This window comes from Sorghum bicolor, chromosome 6 (genome assembly GCF_000003195.3).
Source record: "Sorghum bicolor cultivar BTx623 chromosome 6, Sorghum_bicolor_NCBIv3, whole genome shotgun sequence".
In the NCBI taxonomy this organism is placed as follows: Eukaryota; Viridiplantae; Streptophyta; class Magnoliopsida; order Poales; family Poaceae; genus Sorghum; species Sorghum bicolor.
The window spans coordinates 14,112,364-14,131,830 of NC_012875.2; the positions used below are offsets into that span (position 1 = coordinate 14,112,364).

General features: G+C 41.3%; 1 protein-coding gene across 1 annotated transcript; it reads right to left on the reverse strand.

Moving 5' to 3' along the window:
- Positions 17,789-19,467, reverse strand: LOC8069443 (CASP-like protein 2A1). Its single transcript, XM_002447550.2, has 2 exons — positions 19,023-19,467; positions 17,789-18,349 (listed from the first exon to the last, which is right to left on the reverse strand). The coding sequence occupies exons 1-2, from the start codon at positions 19,368-19,370 to the stop codon at positions 18,071-18,073; spliced, it is 627 nt and encodes a 208-aa protein (XP_002447595.1). The 5' UTR covers positions 19,371-19,467; the 3' UTR covers positions 17,789-18,070.

Below are 19,467 nucleotides of genomic sequence, written 5' to 3' on the forward strand. Positions count from 1 at the left end.
ACCAATGTATTATTGCTCAAATAAATGTGAAAATATTGTGGCATGCTTTACATATAATATTTGATGTCTGGTAAACGTTTCATGAATTTAGGCATGACAGATTAAGAGTTATAAAAATAACAAATGCTCTGTGTTGCCTTGCTCCTATTCTGAGTGGATCTGCATGTTTATATTGTTTGACTCAGTTAGGTTGTGAATCATGCCTGGATGAAAATATATGAGTTGTAGTACTTTTCATAAGCTTTCCATCAAGCTAAATATCATAATTTTTGGTTAAGCATATCTTTAGTTATAGTGGTTTAAAGTACTATTTCAGTTTCTGTCTAAACCCAGACAGCAATACATTGTTTGTTATGTAAGTCCTTGTTAGTGGTAGATTTAGCTCTAGATGTTTATAACAAAGTTGTTCACAATTTAGTAATCTTTCTAGAAAGTACATAACCATAATTTATGGCCATGTGAAACTCAAGTTATGGCTGTTTAATGTGACATGATAGATTCTGTCCAGGTTTTGGACAGAGATGTCTTTATGGATCTTGATAAATGGTTTATAATTATAAATAAAAATGTAAAAATGGAAAATGTTGTTCCAATACAATCCTATGATATTGTTGTATCATGTTTATGTATGATATGGCCATGTGTTTGAAGAAAATATGATTTGTGCATTTATCTTGCTCTCACATGGTTAATTCCAATAGCAATTTGTCTTTTTCATAGATGTTGTTATGCTTATCCAAATGCCGTGAAATTTATACAGTAGACTATGGATGGTATGTAGAATCTACTGTAATTGTTGTAGAATTTACTGCGCATGTTTGGTATATGTTCTTTAATTCACCTTATAATCCAAATAAATTAAGAAATGCATTAAATAAATTTATTTGGTAATGTCCACTATGTTTGCTGGTGTTCTTTAGATATATGCAAACTGTTGGTAACAATGGTTTTGCTCAAATGCATGTTTGAAATATAAGTTAATAATTAATTGTTTGCAATTGTTGTTTCTGGACAGTTTCGGGAACTGTTTGGGTTACAATGTGTAAATGATGTTTTCTGGGAATCTTGTTTATAGTAAAGTTGTAGATAATTCATTTATCTAGCTGCTGTCAAAATTTGGTGGCATTTGGTTATGTGGTTTGTATGTTATGGCTGTTCCAAGTTGAGTTTCAGAAATAGTTGCTCTCTGTCTTGTTAGGACCTGATTCTGTAATTCTAATATTTCGACCTGCCAAACTTATGAATCATGCTTTGATGTCTAAATATGAAATGTAGATAATTTCCTAAGATTTCCATAATGTTTTCTTGCATGTCTTTTGGAGTTGTGTAACTCCAGTTATGATTTATTTTCTCAGCTGCTGTTAACAGTCCTAAAAATAACAGATTCCTTGTATTGCTGTTGCTTGGTATATTGCTAGGTGTGACTCATGTCTTTGATAATGGCCAAGTTAAGACACCTGAAATCTTGTGAAACATGTGTGCCATGCTTGATATGCTTGGTTTTGCATTGTTTTCTATCTTAGTATGTTGGTTATGTTATTTAAGCGACATATGTATGTGTTGAGTAACATGATGCTTATCTTGCTTGCTATATGTGCTGCATGTGCTGCATTATCTATTGCACTTCTATGTGTTCATACACTTGCATCTTGCATCTCATTTAGGTACGCTAGATGAACCACGTGAAGGACATGATGGTGGACCTATCGGGATGATGGAAGAACTACACAAGTGTTGTGAACTTAGATGTCGTCAAGACGGTGCAAGCTGACATAACTGACTTGTGTCGGATTCCAGACAAGCCCCGGAGCATTCTAAGTCTCCTACCGTTTCTTTTTACAAAAGCACAAGAATATAACTTTGTATGATGCACTAGGTGATAGGAGTTGAATGAAACCGTTGGTGCATATTTCCTACCTTGTCCACTATGTGAAACTACCTGAACCCTTACTAGTATAAGGAAGACGTTCTATGCTTAGCTATGCTTAGCTCGGTAGAAGCCAGGTGATTTTCTGTCACCTGCGAGAGATAGGTGGATACCTGATCACGGTTGGCTATATTTGCTATCGTGGAAATAACCATGTGCTAATAATGAATTTGAGACCGGGCGGGATGATGATAGTGAAGCAACAAGGCATGGAGGTCTTGGGTGTGAATCTATCCCCGTCTGTGTCGTTTAAGGACCGAATCGCTGTACGTCCCCGTGTCATGTTGTACGCATGCCTATCACTTAGTTGGCCGGATAAGTCGTTCCGACCGCGAAGCCTACGAGTGCATCTCCGGCCGGATACCCCGTTCGGTTTAAGTGCGCACCCCGGTTGGTAGCAAGGATGTGCGGGGAGTCAATGGCGTAAGACCGAGGAGTCAGGTTAGAGTCCTGACCCTAGCAGATTGGCGGTCCCTGGGGGTGCGGCGCCGTCCGGACCCGAGAATTGGTGCGGAGTTGTGCTAAAGGTGATCCAAGCTACTCTAGCTAAGTATGCCTGGGTGAGTGCTAGGAATACCCCTCCAGCTGGATAGGAATCGATTCGAATCGCCGTCTCTCCCGGATAGTGAGAACTTGACTCGAGCAGCGGCAACGTAGATACACTAAATAAACTTAATGGTTATGATGATGATGTTGGCTACATGATAAACCGGATATGGTTATTAATGTGATGCTTATTAATCAAGTGATTGCTATAGAATAGGTGCAAATCTAGCTATGGTAGCTTTATTGAACTTGATGCTAAATTATTGACTAAAAGGTTGAAAGTAAGGACTCTTGATAGTAATGCTCTTTTTGGCAAATTTATGCTATCCAACCAACTCCACCAAAAAGCCTTGCATATCCTTGAGAGTCTTTTATTTTCTCTCCTGTCGGGTAAGTCTAGCTAAGTACATTCGAGTACTCAGGGTTTATCCCACCATGTTGCAGGTGAAGTTTTCAATCTGGTAAAGATGGTGGCTAACCGCCGGCGGGCTCGGTGATTCTATATAGTGTTCTCATCTACATGCTTTTGTCGAAGGATGTCACTTATGCTAGCAAAGTATTTATAACTTATGTTATTGTAATCATTTGAAAGCTATGTTGTTTTCTAATCGATTTGGAACATCCAAACTTGTACTATTATTTGTAACTCTTTTGTAATATTATTTCCGCTGCAATTCTCCTTGTATGTGATGTGTATTTTCTTAATCATGCGATCTTGGTGTAAAGTTGATTTACCGAGGTCCTTCGTGACACTCGGCAGACTACCGGGTTTATATAAGTGAGAGTATGCGCGTGTCAACGTGTTAAACGGGGACAGTCGTACTTAAACTTGTATAAATTGGGCGGTTCTGTCACATCCTGTGCCCTGTCGAAATACTGTTCGCACGAGGCAAGTGCTATTGCTGACAGCATGTACCTACGATACTCTAGGAGGATTAGTACGTCTTCACTGCCCGTCAGCAATCTCAACAGACTATATCAACATTCAGCTTGGGGGAGAGTAACCCACGTACACTAAGTTAAGTATCTCTTACTCAGTTATCTATTTATTCCTAGTGCGTTATGACAAGATAAAAAGATGAATAATCGTAGAAACCCAATAAATGCTTTATCTTTCATAACTAATTGTGCTACGAGAGCTCTTGATGAATCTGTTAAGATAAACCTCTAGAATTAACTCTTATATGGAGATGATGAATAGTTGCTCTACCGTAATTCCTTGCAAGTACCTAGTTTTCAACCTTGTACTCTCTTGAGTTTTAGGCACAACTGTTTAGACTTGAGATTTTCTTTGAGCCTAAAACTTGTGGGTAGCAAATGCTTGATCTAAGTCTAGGTAGTTAACGGATATGATATGTGAAGGTTTTGAGCTGCTATCAATCTTGCTCCTAGAGATGCTAGAATTCTAGAGAATTTTATTTTGAAAAGCTTAAAATTGCTACATGATGAGTTCCTTTATGACGAGAGTTTTAAAATTCCTACCACAACCAATTACTCATGCTTACTAGATTAGAAAAACCTCCACTTATGTTTCAACCCATAAGCCTTGAGAGTAGTTAAGCTGTGTAGACCCTATGGAACTAATCATGCAGTTAAAGTCAATATTATGTGCTCTCCATATATTGATATTAGCTACTTCTGTCCTCAGAAGAATGCAACCATTTTCATCCACCACATTCACTATGTGCTACTTCTGTTCCTAGAAGTACCACCCATATATACACACTATACTCTGTGTTGTTTTTATCCTTGAGACATGCACTTATGCTGCTCCTACCCTGAGAGTACGCATTCCTCTATTCATCACCCACACACATTCCACAACCGCTTAGAAAATGTTCTACTCCTACACTGGGAGAAGACACCCAAAAATATTCAATATCTTATTCTACTTATTATCCAATAAAGCTCTAGTTATCCGAGTTGATACTCCCTACTGTTATCATTGCATTAAAAGGGATGGCTAATCTCTAAAAAAAGAGAGAGAAAAAAGAAAGAAAGAAAGAAAGAAAGAAAGAAAGAAAGAAAGAAAGAATGGGGACAGAAGTCCCAATGCAAAAAAAGAAAGGCAGCCAAATCCTTGTTCTCAGATTAGGGAAGTATGTTATCCCTAAGGAGCAAATATAGAACTAGATATTCACCATCAGTTATCAACCCTCGTAACCATTTTCATTCTTATCAATTCATTTCACTTCACTCACAAGCACATTGTTGGGTATTTTAAACGCAAACAGAAAAATCCACAAGCGCACGGATACCGATGTAGCTTTCACCCGGGAGTATTCCAGAGTATCGATTTTCCACAGAGAACGTGAGTGTGCTAATTAAGATCCAAGATCGCCCAAGGATAACTATATAATTATTTTTGGTGGGAAGAGAGGAAGTTTCCTAAGAGTTCTCTAGTTGATCTAAGAATCAAGAATTACTTCAAGATTATCTATTTCGGGACATCAGAACACTAACCACAGAAAGAGATGAGAAGGGGGCTAGGAAGCTCCGACTACGGTCCTACAAACACCGATCCGAACGAGGTGGAATACGTCGACCGCTAGGGCTGTCACTACCCTAGGGCTACCACAACAATCCGCAGGATTGGGTGCAATTCCAGGTAATTGCAAGACTAAACACCACGTCTAATCTATTAATTACTACTCTAATGTTTCAAAGATTAGAGCACTTGCTGCAAGCAGGAATCCAATAAATAACTTGAATGTAAATAAAAGTAATTAAAGAACTCAGGAATTGTAAGTTGAAGAACCTGGAGAACGATGAAGAACGAACCAGTTGCTGCAAAAGTACAATGTTGAGGAAGATCCGACAGATCCGGCTCCTTCTCCGCTCTCCTCTTCTCTCTCCCTATTTTCTAGATTACAACTAGAACTAACTAGAACTAGAACTAGAGGAACTAGAACTAGAACTAGATGAACTAGAACTAGAACTAGAAGAATTAGAGGTAGAACTAGAAGAACTAGAGGGATCCTCTCTACTTGGATAAAGAATTGAAACCCTAACTTTGATTCTGTAGAAGAGGTAGGCTCTCCAGGGCCAGGGGGCCTTGCTTATATAGTCTTTTCAGATGAATCTGGGCCGTCGGATCAAACCGACATTAATCGCACGGTTTTCCTTGGTCCCTTAGGTCGGTGGAGCACGATCCGCGAAGTTGAAGCTGATTGGTTACTGTAGCTGGGCGGGCACCCAAGGGACTTGGGCGGGCGCCCTACCTCCGGGCCCGATCGGCCTCCCGTTCGTTCCTGTGGCTTCTGGAGTCTTCTAGATGGTAGAAAATTGCGCGGCACGTTAATATCTCTATGTAAACCTGACGTGTGGGCCTTTCTTTCATATTTCCTGATAACCCCCTGCAGAAATAGACAAACACCAAAACTCGTGGAATTCTGTCAGATAAAACCCTAAGTCTAGGTGTTGGTTGCATTTGGATCCTTTTCTATGATTAGTTGATGGTTAAATGTAAGCATTAAGGACCGTCAACACACATATGACTTGATTGTATAATTAGTTTCTCTGGATCCATGGTTTAACTAAGCAATACATGCAAGTAGATTTAAATTATCTTTCCGACCTATGAGCTCAACATAAGCCAATTAGAAGTATGGTGAGAGAGGGAAGGCATACTCACTTGCCTTGGAGAGGATCCAGAAATACTACATCTGAGAGACTGGAAAGTGTCATACAAGGAAACTCTAAGTTTTATTTGAAAATCTTGCAAAACTCTAGAATAATAGTTGATCAAAGAGCGGGTAGCAAAGTGCTTGACTTAACTGTTCTATCTTTCAACTGCCCAAGACTAAAGTGATAGCTATAAGCCCCATGGTGAAAGGTAAAAGGGGTGAGTCTTGAGTCAGAATAGTTTACTCTAATCTAGAGGGGAGACCTTGTTTGAATACTTGTGTACTTGTGAGGCGTGAAAGCATTGAAGCAACTCCTAATACAATTTTACTAGTTATGCTTTGTTAAGGGACTAGCAAAGGGTAAGCTTGGGGGAACTTGTTGATGGTCCTTAATGCCTATTTTATACCATCAACCATTGCTCAATAACATGATATCATCCATAAAGTATAGTTGTAGGGTTTGATTCTAACGAGTTCCATGAGTTTTGGTGTTCTCACTTATTTTGTAGGCATATGCAATTTTCCATCAAATAAAAGTATGGCAAATGATGATTTGGACTACACCATTGCGACGAGCTCGTCGAGACGATCGAAACGGACATATCATTTGCTATATTTGGAGTCTAGAGTGAAAAAATATTAATTTTATAAATAAAGAAGAATTACCACAAATGGACCCCACGCCCAAGCAAGGCCCATGACATGAGAAGAGGCTCATATGGCATGATAGAGGCCCAAGAGGGGTTCCCCAAGCTGCTCTCTTGTGTGGGCTCACATGAGGGATGATTGAAAGGCCCAAGTTGATGTATAATAGCCAAACAGAGCAAATGGTGGAAGAATTAGTCCCACATTGCGTGTCTAGAAGAGGTGGGAGGCTTTTCTAGGCTATAAATAAAGAGGCAGACCCACCTCCCTGGGGGCACCACATTATGGAGATGTAGAGGCATCCCTCAAATGGATGACCTCTCACCTCTAGAGAATTAAGGTTAAACTTTCCAATGTAGTAGATTAGTTCTAGTAGAGAGTTAGTGAGAGCGGCGCTACGCCCGGGTTCCTAAGGAGTCTTCTCGAGGAGTCTTCAAAGGAGTCGTCAGAGTTCTGGTATATCTTTATATCTTTTCTTGTAAGACCTATGCTTTAATATATTATCTTCTCTATTTACTTTTATGCATTATATTTGATTGGTTAGTATAGTTGTTATACTTTAGCATAGGATCTCCGCCCGCATCTGGTGCTCTAGTTATTAATTGTGACTAGAGTAGTAATTTGTAGTAGAGACATGGTGTCTAGACTATAGGTTACCTGCGATTGCACCCAGTTCTATGGATAATTGTGGTAGCCCTAGGTGGTGATAGCCCTGACGGCCGACTATTCCACCACGTTTGGATTGGTGTTGTAGGACCATAGTCAGAGCTTTCTAGTCCCCTTCTCATCTTTCCGTGACTAGTGTTCTGATGTCCCGAAGTGTTATTATATGATTGCTTTACCTACCATGAATTAGTTATTATAGAACCCTAGTAATAGAAAAGTATTTAGGAACCTTAAACACTCTCGTTGTTCTCTCACTTTAGCTATCTACTCTTTTATCATAGAATTCTCCGGTGTGTGTCATATATGCATAATTTCCTATCATCAATTATGTACCCCTACTTTAGTCTAGTTGGTGTATTAGTTAGTAGATATATAATGGTAAACTATCAATATCTTTATCCATTGTTTCCCAGTGCTAAAATATAAATAACGATACCTAGAATACTTCCGGTAAAATGCTACAATGGTTTTCTGTGCGCTTGCAGAATCCTTCATATTTTAATTGTGCATAATAAATACCAACAGGCTCCAAAGTTAGCGTCAGTCCTCTTGCTAGTGGTGATGCGCTTGGAGTGCTTACCACAAGCTCTAGCACTTGACCCGGCTAGACCAATTGTCGCTCTTTACATCTTGCTCTACTAGAGTTGCTCTTTACGATCCCCTGGGTGAGCACCATACCCCTCATAAATCCTCCTTCGGAGCACCGCACGGTCTTCTCCCATGCTTCAAACGAAGTCACAATCCACCAAACCATCTAGGTGATGGCAATCACCAAGAGTAACAAGAAATCCCCAATCACAAAGATTTTCTAGTGCCACCAAATGCAAATCCCGAATGCACATACTAGGCTCTCACTCTCTCACTCAAAATAGCACCAAGCATGAGAGGGAGAGGAAGGGGAAATAGTGAATCTTTAGCCTCTCATCCACACCCACAAAGGTCTCTCAATCTCTCTAAGATATTTCAGCTCAAAACCATGGGAAAAAAGAGGAGAGGAGGAACCCTGGCCTCCTTGCTCTCCAAATGTGAGAAAATAATGGGGAGAGGACTCTGTTCAGTTTGGCTTCCTCTTTTTTAGAGGAGAGCGAAGGTGCTGGCTTGTCCTTCTTGGCCAGCCACAACATGGTCAGCATTCTTTCCTCTCTAACGCCCGTGGGCCTAGCAAGCCCCAATAGGCAGAAACGATGATGTACTCTCCAATGGGCAAAAGGTAACAACTCACACACCAAAAGGCCATGTCACAAAACTGCTGGGAAGCTTCCTGCCTTCCACCTAGGCGCAGACAGGAGTCAAGCAAGAAAGAAGCTTGTTAGGAATGGCCATTGATTCCCTTGCTTTGGCCAGGTCCTATATTCGTTCCCCATCCCAAGGGCCTGAGGCAGGTTTGGAATAATAGCAACATGAATACTCGAGCGAATGAGAACCCAAATGCTCTTTTCATCGGTTCACGGTGTGCTAAGCAATGGCTCAAATATAAAATCAAATATATTCTCAACTCCTCACGGAAAAACCTGTTTGTTATAGTATAGTAGGCAATCAAGTTGTTTGAAAGTGAATTCATGTCCCGAGTAATAACTGAGATGGGAGTCTTGGGCTGGGAAATCGAATCCAACATATGATGGCTAACTGACTCTAACATTAGTATCTTTCATCCACTGCTTTGAGGCTACTTTTAGGCTGCAGAGTCAAGTTAGGTGCACAAAAGGCATGAGCAGGGCAAGAAACGAGCATTCACGGCTAGCCAAAGCTCCTCTATGTGATCTCAACTTTGGTCAATAGCAAGTGGTCCCTAAGAGGCTTTAAAGCAAGCAACACCTCTCGTCCAAGAAAAAGAGTGGACACATGTAGCCTGCCTATTTATGGAATGGGCCCCACCTACAGGTTATACATTTGCCTTCTGTATTCCATTCCATCTCCTTCGATGTTGATGTAACACATGCACAACCAATCACAAATCATATGATCCACTTTATATCATCGCGTGACCATATTGGTCCATCGATCTTGACCTCACTTGCTCTTTACTGTTGTCTTGATCCATCGGCGCTAAGTCTTGTTCAAGCTTCATCGTCACATGTGGTCTCTCGCTTCAATGTCTCTAACATACCCTTGACACCTGCAACCAGTCCATCGAGCCAAGCCTCATCTTGATCTTCTCCACCTTAGTCACATGACTCTATGTCATGTCATATATGCAATGAGCTCCTCCATCATCACATATTCACCTATGGACTAATCTCATGTGCATCTCACATAAACACTATTAGTCTATCTAAGTTGTCACTCAATTACCAAAACCAAATAAGGACCTTTCACCAGACCGCCTCCGAGTTGGGCCCAGAAGGGAGGGAGGGAGGCCCATTAGTGGTTTGCCTTTTTCTCTTTTTTGAATTTCTTTTTCTAAATTGATTTCAAATCATTTTTGAAATATTTTAAAAGCATTTTCAGGAGTTGAGCCAAAAATAAAATTTGCCCAAATAAAATTATCTAAAATTTTGATTTAAGGTGCAAATCAAGATTCCAAATGGATTTTGAATTACAAGTTAAAGTTAGTTCTAGGTTTGAAATAAATCCATTTTATGAAATTTGAACTTGAATCATTTTCTTCAAATCTAGTGCTCAAAAAATGCTACTTAAAATTTCTAAATTAAGTTTAAGCATAAAACAATTTAATTTAAGCATCACAATCATTTTTAGACATAGCATGGTAATTATGATAATTATTGTATACTTAAAAGGGTACACATGAAATGTTACTCACACATGAAATACTTATGAGATGAGATGCTCATGCTTATGCCAATGCTCATGTAGGTTTTATGAAGCCCTCATACAAGCTTAAAGGGTGTTACAGACATAGCCATTGCTTGTGCCTAGAGATCATAGCAACTAGAATTGTTGGATAGGTGGCTTGCAACCCTTGTAGAGCTACAGTAAAATTGCTTTATGTATTTTCTCATATTAATCCATTGCTCTAGTATCTTGTAGATTTTTTAAATAGGCTATTCACCCCCCTCTAGCCATATTTGGATCTTTCACCAGCTGCGTGCCTGCTTGCACGTAGGTGAGTTGGTCTCTTCATGGCGTGAGGACGGCGACTTGCTGTTGTACGGCTCCCGCATGTTCATCCCCGATGTCACTAACCTCCAGCACCAAGCTATCTAGCTTGCCCATGGTGCCAGACACGAGGGAATTTAGAGGACTTTGCACCTCCTCCGTACTGTTTTTTATTGGTGTAAGATTGGATGTGTACTTATGTGACGTGCCAACACAACAAGACGGAGACCCTTCAGCCGATCGACCTCCTGCAGCCCCTTGATGTGCCATCCCAGGTGTGGACGAACATCTCCATGGATTTCATCGATGGGCTGCCAAGGTTGGTGGCAAGTCGGTCATTCTCACCATCGTCAACTCCTTCTCCATGTACGCGCATTTTGTCATGCTTGGTCACCCCTACACCGCGGCGTCGGTCGCTCACGCCTTCTTCGACGGTGTCGTTCAGTTGCATGGGTTTCCCCTGTCCATTGTCAGTGATAGGGACCCTATGTTTACCGGCCACGTGTGGAGTGACCTCTTCCAACGGGCAGGCGTGACTCTTTGTATGAGCATGGCCTTCCACCCTCAGATAGATGACCAATTGGAGGTGGTCAACAAGGTGATTGCAATGTATCTGTGTTGTGTGACAGGTGATCTTCCACATGCCTGGATGAACTGGCTCTCTTGGGTAGAGTATTGTTATAATAGTTTCTTCCATACCGCCCTTCGTGCGACAACCTTCGAGGGAGTGTAGGTCGTCCCCCACCCCCGATCATCCCCTACAATCCCGGGACAGCTCGTACCAAGACAGCTGACGCTCTTCTCCGGACCCGCGATGAGATGCTTGTAGAGGTCCGTCAGCAGCTTCTCCAAGAACATCAGCTGTCCAAGAAGTACTACGACGCCAACCACAGGGATGTGGAGTTCGAGGTCTACGTGTGGGTTTGGTCGCGTCTTCTAAACCGCACCATGCAGTCCCTAAACCCGCGCACCAAGTGCAAGTTGGGGCCATGCTGGGCCAGTCCGTTTCATGTTCTTGAACGCATTGGCCGTGTCGCCTATTGTCTATAGCTTCCTGAGGGCACCCGCATCCACAACATCTTCCAGTTTGGTCTTATGAAGAAAAACACGACGATCCTCCTGCTCCACTCGGCGATCTTCCACCGACACTAGACAGCCGCATACTACTGTTGACGGTCCTTTAATATCAAATATAATCAACAAATAAACAAAAAAAGGATCCAAATGCAACCGACACCCACACTTAGGGTTTTATCTGACAGAATTCTACGAGTTTTGGTGTTTGTCTATTTCTGCAGGGGGTTATCAGGAAATACGGAGGAAAGGCCCACACGTCGGGTTTACATAGAGATATTAATGTGCCGCGCAATTATCTAACATCTAGAAGAGTCCAGAAGCCATGGAAACGAACGGGAGACCGGACGGGCTCGGGGGCAGGGCGCCCGCCCTCCCCCCTTGGGCGCCCGCCCTGGCCTCGGGGCCAATCAGGTTCAACTTTGCGGATCATGCTCCACCGACCTAAAGGATCAAGGAAAACCGTGCGATTAATGTCGGTTTGATCCGACGCCCCATATTTATTTGGAAGGACTATATAAGCAGACCCCCTAGCCCCTGGAGGAGAGGACCTCTATCCCTCAGAAACCCTAATTCATTATGTATCTTGGGAGAAGAAGCCTCTGATCAAGCCCTATAGCCACCACATCAATTAGATCTCTAGTTTAGCATAGCTACATAGGATTAGAACTAGAAGGAGTCAGGATTCTACCGTTCTTCAATTGTTCATCATTGTTCATCAATATTATGAATATGACTTTGTTCTACTTCAATATATTGATTATGACTTTGCTCTACTTGTTTATATTCGCAATTATATTGTTCTTAGTTTATCATAGTTATATGCTTGGCTTAGTTAGATTGGAATTATATACATGTTTAGGATCGTATAGCGTTTATCCATGTGTACAGTGGGTAAATGATAAGTATTGTGTAGGCGTGGTGCCTATACCGTATTTATCTGCGATTGTACCCTATATGCCAGATCGCGAGGTAGTTCATGGTAGTGACAGCTCCATTGATTCTTATATAGTCCCCCTCTCATGTATAGGGCTGGTAGAGCAACATTATTACAGGGGAGTGATTGCTATGTTTCTCATCTTCCTTGATAATATCACTATGCATGGGCGTAATCCTGTCTCGCAATGATTGCCAAGTATAATTGCACTAACTATGATACGCTAGACTGTATAGTTAAGAATAACTTAGGAAATATTCTTGTAGTTCGTCCTAATTCCATGCTAATGACTTGCTAGAATATCTATTGAGGTGCTTATCATATTTATATGTGGCTAAGTTATGCTGATCAGATTAATTATCTTTGTCACCATTCTTACTTTATCTATCTTTTATGTGACATTTATCCCTGTAAGAAAGAGAAAGATAACTGCTCTCAATTATATATGCAATGATAGATACTCAATTCTATATTCCATTCTATAATCAACATTGATGTTTAGCAATCCCTTCCCAGTGGTAAAAATATAAATAACGATACGTGGAATACTTCCCGGTTAAAATGCTACATCGGTATTAATCTGTGCACTTGCAGATCTCATTTATTATTTATTTAGAAGAGCAATTGCATATTTCAATGCCGCGTCTCTCATGTCATGCTGGGGATGACAACTTGGCTTAAGTGGCATGAGGGATAGGTTTGGCATTTTTGCGCCGTTATCAGAATTAGAAAACTAAGTCTACTTTTGGTAGTGACGTTAAGAATGCCCAACAACTACCTGCGCCCGAGCGTGTGCTGCGTACTCAGCAGCATCACGGTGTTTGGAAGCTCTTGGTCAAGTGGTGTGGCTTGCTCGACGATGAGGCTACTTGGGAGACGCTTGACTCCTTCCGCGAGGACTTCCCTGATTTTCAGCTCGAGGACGGGCTGTTTTCGTAGAGGAAAGAGATGTTATGACCGGCATAACATACCAACGCCATAAGCGTCGTAAGCCTAGCAGTGTCTAGGAGGCGGCGCTGGGTAGAGGGGTTTAGCCCTTATATGCCGCTATTATTAATGTTCTTAGGGGGTTTCTTATAATTGCTATTTTAGAGACATATAAATATTTATAAATTCTATGGGACAAATTCTATTGGTAGAGTTTGCCTACGTATGTTCATAAGGGTGAGTGTACATGTGATATGAACGTCTGCGTTGTACTCTGTGATTCTCAAAAAAATTTCTAAGTAATCCTTAAAGATGACATGTTGCCTGCTAATTGCTAGGCGAATTCTTCTTTCCTAGCGGGACAAGTTTTGGCAACTAAGAGCATGTACAACGGTTGTTCTTTTTGGTCTCCGTGATGTTTCTTTTATAGAAAAACCCCCAACACAGCCGAGAGATGGGCGCAAAGTCGCGTTGTGAGACAATGGTCCTGTCCTGTGCTCCGATGCGGAATAGACGACAGTGGCTCCGTTGTACGGGCTCATCTCCGAGAGGTGACACGTGCTCAGATCCCACGCGGGCAGAAGCCAACACGCAGCAACAATCGATTTGGCGTGCGCGGGATTTTTTTTCGTGCCAAATCCATCTCCACCTTCATATATCCTCGCATCCTCACTTCCCCCAAATTCATCTCAATCTCGCACTCTCGTCTCTAATTTGGGTTTGCCCGAGATGTCGACATCGGCTGCAGCTAGAAAGAAGAAGGGCTCGACACCGTCGTCTTTGGATGTGGCGGTGGCGACCCCAGCCCATACCCTCGGTCGCGTTGGTTTCTCGGCGCCGACAGCTCTCTGCCTCGGTTGTGGAAGTGGCTCGGTGCTGACAGCTCTCTCCCTTGGTCATGGTGTGGGCTCAGTGCTGACAGCCTGCTCTCTCAGACGTGGAGGCGGCTCAGCAGCGGTCGCGACTCACCCAACCATCAGTGGTCTCGGTAAGGGCACAGTGACGGTGCCGTTGTCTATTGATAGATCCAGCATAGGTGCCTTCCCCATCTCTTCATTGTCCATTGATGGGTTTCTATTCCCCTCTTCATCGTCTCTAGATTGGTGTGACTGGCTTGCAGTGATCCCTTGTCTTCTCGATTTGGGCATTCAATAGCTTGGGATGCATGATGGTAATCACTCAAAACTTGTAGATATGTGACTATAGTTTGGGATTATTTCAATGCACAAACCTGATAGTAATATGCCAAGTCTCAATTTACAAACCTGATAGAAAGATGCAGATTTTGTATGCTGGAAATGGATGCAGTTCATGCAAGTAATTCCCACAATGGAAGTAATATACCTAATAGTAAAATGCCAAATCTTATTTTTTTTTTTATGAAAGCAGAATTGCTCATGTGTGTTTGCTAGTCAAAAAAATTATTCAGCTTGTATTCCTTGATTTACAGTAATTTCAGTTACTATCTATGTTTGCTCCTAATACTGTCAGTCATTTGAAAACTACATTCTGTTAATACTACCTTTATGCTCCTAATACTGCCAGTCATTTGAAAACTGCATGCTTATATGGCATGCATTCTTTGGTACCGCTGGGTCTCAAAACGACAAACAGTCTAAACAAGTCAGCACCATTCTTTTAAGCAATAAAAGGAGAAACACCTACAATACAGTATAATATAAATGGAACACAATATGACATGGATAGAATCTTGCTGATAAAACATATCTGGAGTGGGCAGTATTTGTGAAGACAGTGACAACCCATTAGTCGTCAGAAGACAAAATATTTGCATTAATGCAAGAAGCGGCAAGAAAAGATATCAAGTGCGCATTTAATTTGCTGCAATCATATTTTGTTATTGTTCGTCGATCAGCAAGGTTATAGAAGCAGTGTGATGTTATCAACATAATGCAAGCATATGTTATCCTTCACAATACGATATGCAAGCTTATATTATCCTTCACAATATGATAGTGGAAGATGAGAAGGGTCCAATTAGAGAAATCTTGGATTTGAATGATAATCTAAGTTCGACAAAGCCTCATCCTACCTTTGCAGAGGTACTTCATAGAAATTTCAATATCAAAGCTCGACCAACACATATAGGAAACTCAAAAAGGATCTAATCGAGCATATATGACAACACTATAAAAACAAAGAAAATTAGAATGCTATGGAAACAAGAGATAAAAAATGCAACTATATAAAATAATTATTATATCGATGATTTAAAAATATATTATAATCATGTTGCTCTTTTTTTGTCTTTGATATATTTTCTATCAAATAGCCACACAACGATATAAAAAATCTATTTATAGTTTATTCTAGCTATATGCAAAGCATTAAATAGTTTAGAGACGAACTCCGAGTTTGTGAGTCGTATGACTTATCTTTTGTCTTAATTATATTTTCTATCAAATAGCTAAAAAATCTATTTATAGTTGATCCTAACTACTCTCTCCCTACCAAATTGTAAGCTATTTCAAAAATCTTGAAGATTCAAAGTATCTTAAATTTGAGCAAAATTATGAAACTTGACCTAAATTATAAAAAAATACAAAATTTTGTGACATCAAATAGATATACTATAAAAATAGAATCAATAAAGGACCTAATAATGCTTAGTTGATATCATAAATGTTATTATCCTACCATATAAATATGGTCAAACTTGAGATATTTTGACTCTCTCAGATTTGTGGAATGACTTATAATTTAGGATGCATGGAGCATATGCAAAGCATTAAGGCCTTGTTTAGTTCCAAATTTTTTTTGAAAAAAGAGTACTGTAGCGCTTTCGTTTGTATGTGACAAATATTGTCTAATTATAGACTAACTAGGCAAACTATACAATTAGTTTTTATTTTTGTCTATATTTAATGCTCTATACACATGTTTACAATTAATTTTTATTTTCGTCTATATTTAATGCTCTATACATGTGTCTAAAAAATTGATGTGACAAAAAATCTTAATAAATTTTTGATTTTAGAGAGTAACTAAACAAGGCCTAAATTTTTGAGTGGTACTCCCTCCATGACGTTTAGGACATGATTGTGGTAACCAAAAAATGATTATTTAGAGGTTATCTTTCCTTGTTTACCTCTATTAAATAGTGGTGCGAGTGCTAATTAGACAAGAATATCTCATAGTTGAATTGGCAAAGACACTGTAGTCAAAGCCTGCTGCCCACGGTTCGAGCTCCAACAACCACAAGCCTTTTTTTAATCTCTCGGTAATTGCATGTCGCTGTGCGGGCGCTCACATTTGGCCACTGATTGGTCGTGTTTGGCCGCTTTGCTGTGCGCGTGTGCTGCGGAGAGAGGAAGCGACGCGCATGCAGGGCCAGCGCGAGAGCCGAGAACGTGCGGCCAGCGAGAGTAATTTCGTTGGCGACTCGAGCGGACGCGAGCGCTGAGGGTATTCCCGTCCACGCGAGCACCCACAAGTGCAGAACGTCTATTGTGAAATCAGCCTACAAGTCCAGAACGTCGATTATTTTGAGTACGGAGGGAGTATGACTTATCGCTTAGAAACTGACCCGTTCGTGGGTTCCACGTGCCCTAGCTAGGGCACAAATTGAAGGCCCACCAACAGAAGAAGCAGGAGCTGAACCTGGCAACAATTTTGCTACAAATTTCGGCCTTGGCCTTGTTTAGTTGACTCTAAAAACCAAAAACTTTTCAAGATTCTCCGTCACATCGAATTTTGTGGCATATGTATGAAACACTAAATATAGATGAAAATAAGAACTAATTACACAGTTTATCTGTAAATCGCGAGATGAATCTTTTAAGTCTAGTTACTCTATAATGAGACAATGTTTGTCACAAACAAACGAAAATGCTACAGTTCTGAAAACCAAAAAATTTTCACAACTAAACAAGGCTCTTGTTAGGCCTTGTTTAGTTGCAAAATATTTTGCAAAATATGAATAGTATAAATTTCGTTTGTATTTGATAAATATTATCCAATTATAGACTAGACTCAAAAAATTCGTCTCGTCAATTTCGACCAAACTGTGTAATTAGTTTTTATTTTCATCTATATTAATACTTCATATATACGTCTAAAAATTCGATGTGACGGAAAAATCTAAAATATTTTGCAAAATTTTCTGGTAACTAAACAAGGCCTAATCTGTAGACGTATGCATAAAGTATTAAATATAAATAAAAATAAAAACTAATTGCACAGTATAATCGAAATTGACGAAACGAATCTTTTAAGCCTAGTTAGTCCATAATTAAATAATATTTATCAAATACAAACAAAAGTGCTACTATTTATATTTTGCAAAAAAAAATTGCAAGAAAAGAAGGCCTTCGTCGTACCCAAACAACTTCTCGTTTGTTTGTTACAAACAGAAAGATGTTGCCATAACCAATGCATGCACAGAAACAAGTAAGAATTTTAGGATCGATCCATCCAGTACACACAAGAACGTTTCAAACCATATAATTACCGAGTCAAGCACAATTTAGCAGCAGCAGCAGCAGCAGCACTGTACTAATCATATGTAGCAGCAAACAACTACTATATGAACGAAGTATTATATATATAAATATAAGCCCTTATTACTTGATCGCCTACACATATAATAGAGATCTGCAACCACGTCTCCCTCCAGAGCCCCCGATGGAAGGCCGGCGCGCGGCTTCAGCGTGGGTATGCGGCAATCTCGACGCCCTTGCTGCCGAGCGCCGACGACGGGGGCGCCTCGTAGGCGCTGAAGAGGCGGTACGAGGAGATGAGGGAGAGGAGGATGAAACAGAGCACGGTGCCGAAGGTGATGGCTACGGATGTGCGCGCCTGACGGCAGAAGCTGCCGAAAACGCCGCACGCCTCGCTCCACGTCACCTCCTTGTCGCCGTTGTAGGCGAGGTACAGCAGCTCCGCCGCCGCGGCACCGGCCGCCAGGATCAGGTACGTGAACACCTGCAGAATAAACATGCCATGGATCAATCTCATTCAGATCACCAGTATTATGGTCATCGAGTACTCTCTTGCAGGGATCTCACAGCAAGCACACAGGAGCTGACAGCATACACTGCTGAAATTATGAAATTAACAACAGGTATATGACGGACTGAATCAAGTGTGCAGTTATTTGCTTAATGGATGCTTGTTGAAACACTGAGGCACAAAAAAAAATGGATGTAAACAGAAATCAAACAAATCCAACGCATAATTAAGCTGTCATAGTCTCTGCCAAAGCTAATTTCAGTCTGATGTGTTAATTTGTTTGTTGAGGCACGAGTTTCGCATGAGTTCTGTAAAAGGAACAGATCTTCTAAAATCCCTTGACACACCTCTTTCCAGAGTCCAAGAGAGCGGAAACTACAGCCGAATGTAACACATAATCTTGATGCAAGGAGAGCCCCAACATCATCAAAGTAATCACAGTCTTAATTATTGCAGGAGTAAGTCACAATCACAACAACAAGAATTAATATACCAAAAACATGAAGAAAAAAATTCTTGTACCATTATATTAGTCGTAAAATTCGTCACGTGATGTTGGCGGAAAAAAAAAGAACCATTCTCAAACATGCTACCACAACCGTGTGAAAAGTGTGAGTAGAGCAGAGACGGGAAGGCAAGAACGGACCTGGTCGAGGAGGAAGACGACCCAGGAGCGCGATACGGTGGCGGGCCTCGGCACGGCCGTGTAGAACGCGGACACCAGCGAGTAGGCGGCGCAGAGGCCGTTGGCGTAGACGAGGTACTTAAAGCCCCCAAGGTCGGAGTAGGCGACGGTGCCGTACTCGTTGCTCTGCTGGTCACGGAGCATGACGGTCATGGCGGCCACGCACAGCCCCAGCGGCGCCGCGCGCAGGAGCGTCTCAACGGGCCGCACACGCGCCGCCGCGGCCTCCCCCGCCGGCGCAGCGTCCGCCGCCCCGGCTCCTCCGAGTCCGTCTACGGCCGCCGCCTTCTGCTCCGCCATCTTGGACATCTTTGTATGTCTTCTGCTTTTTCTCTGCTAGGAAGAAGACGAGTGCAGACAGGCGCGCGGTCCAGCTCTCTCGTCTAGGGATGGGAATGGGAGGGGA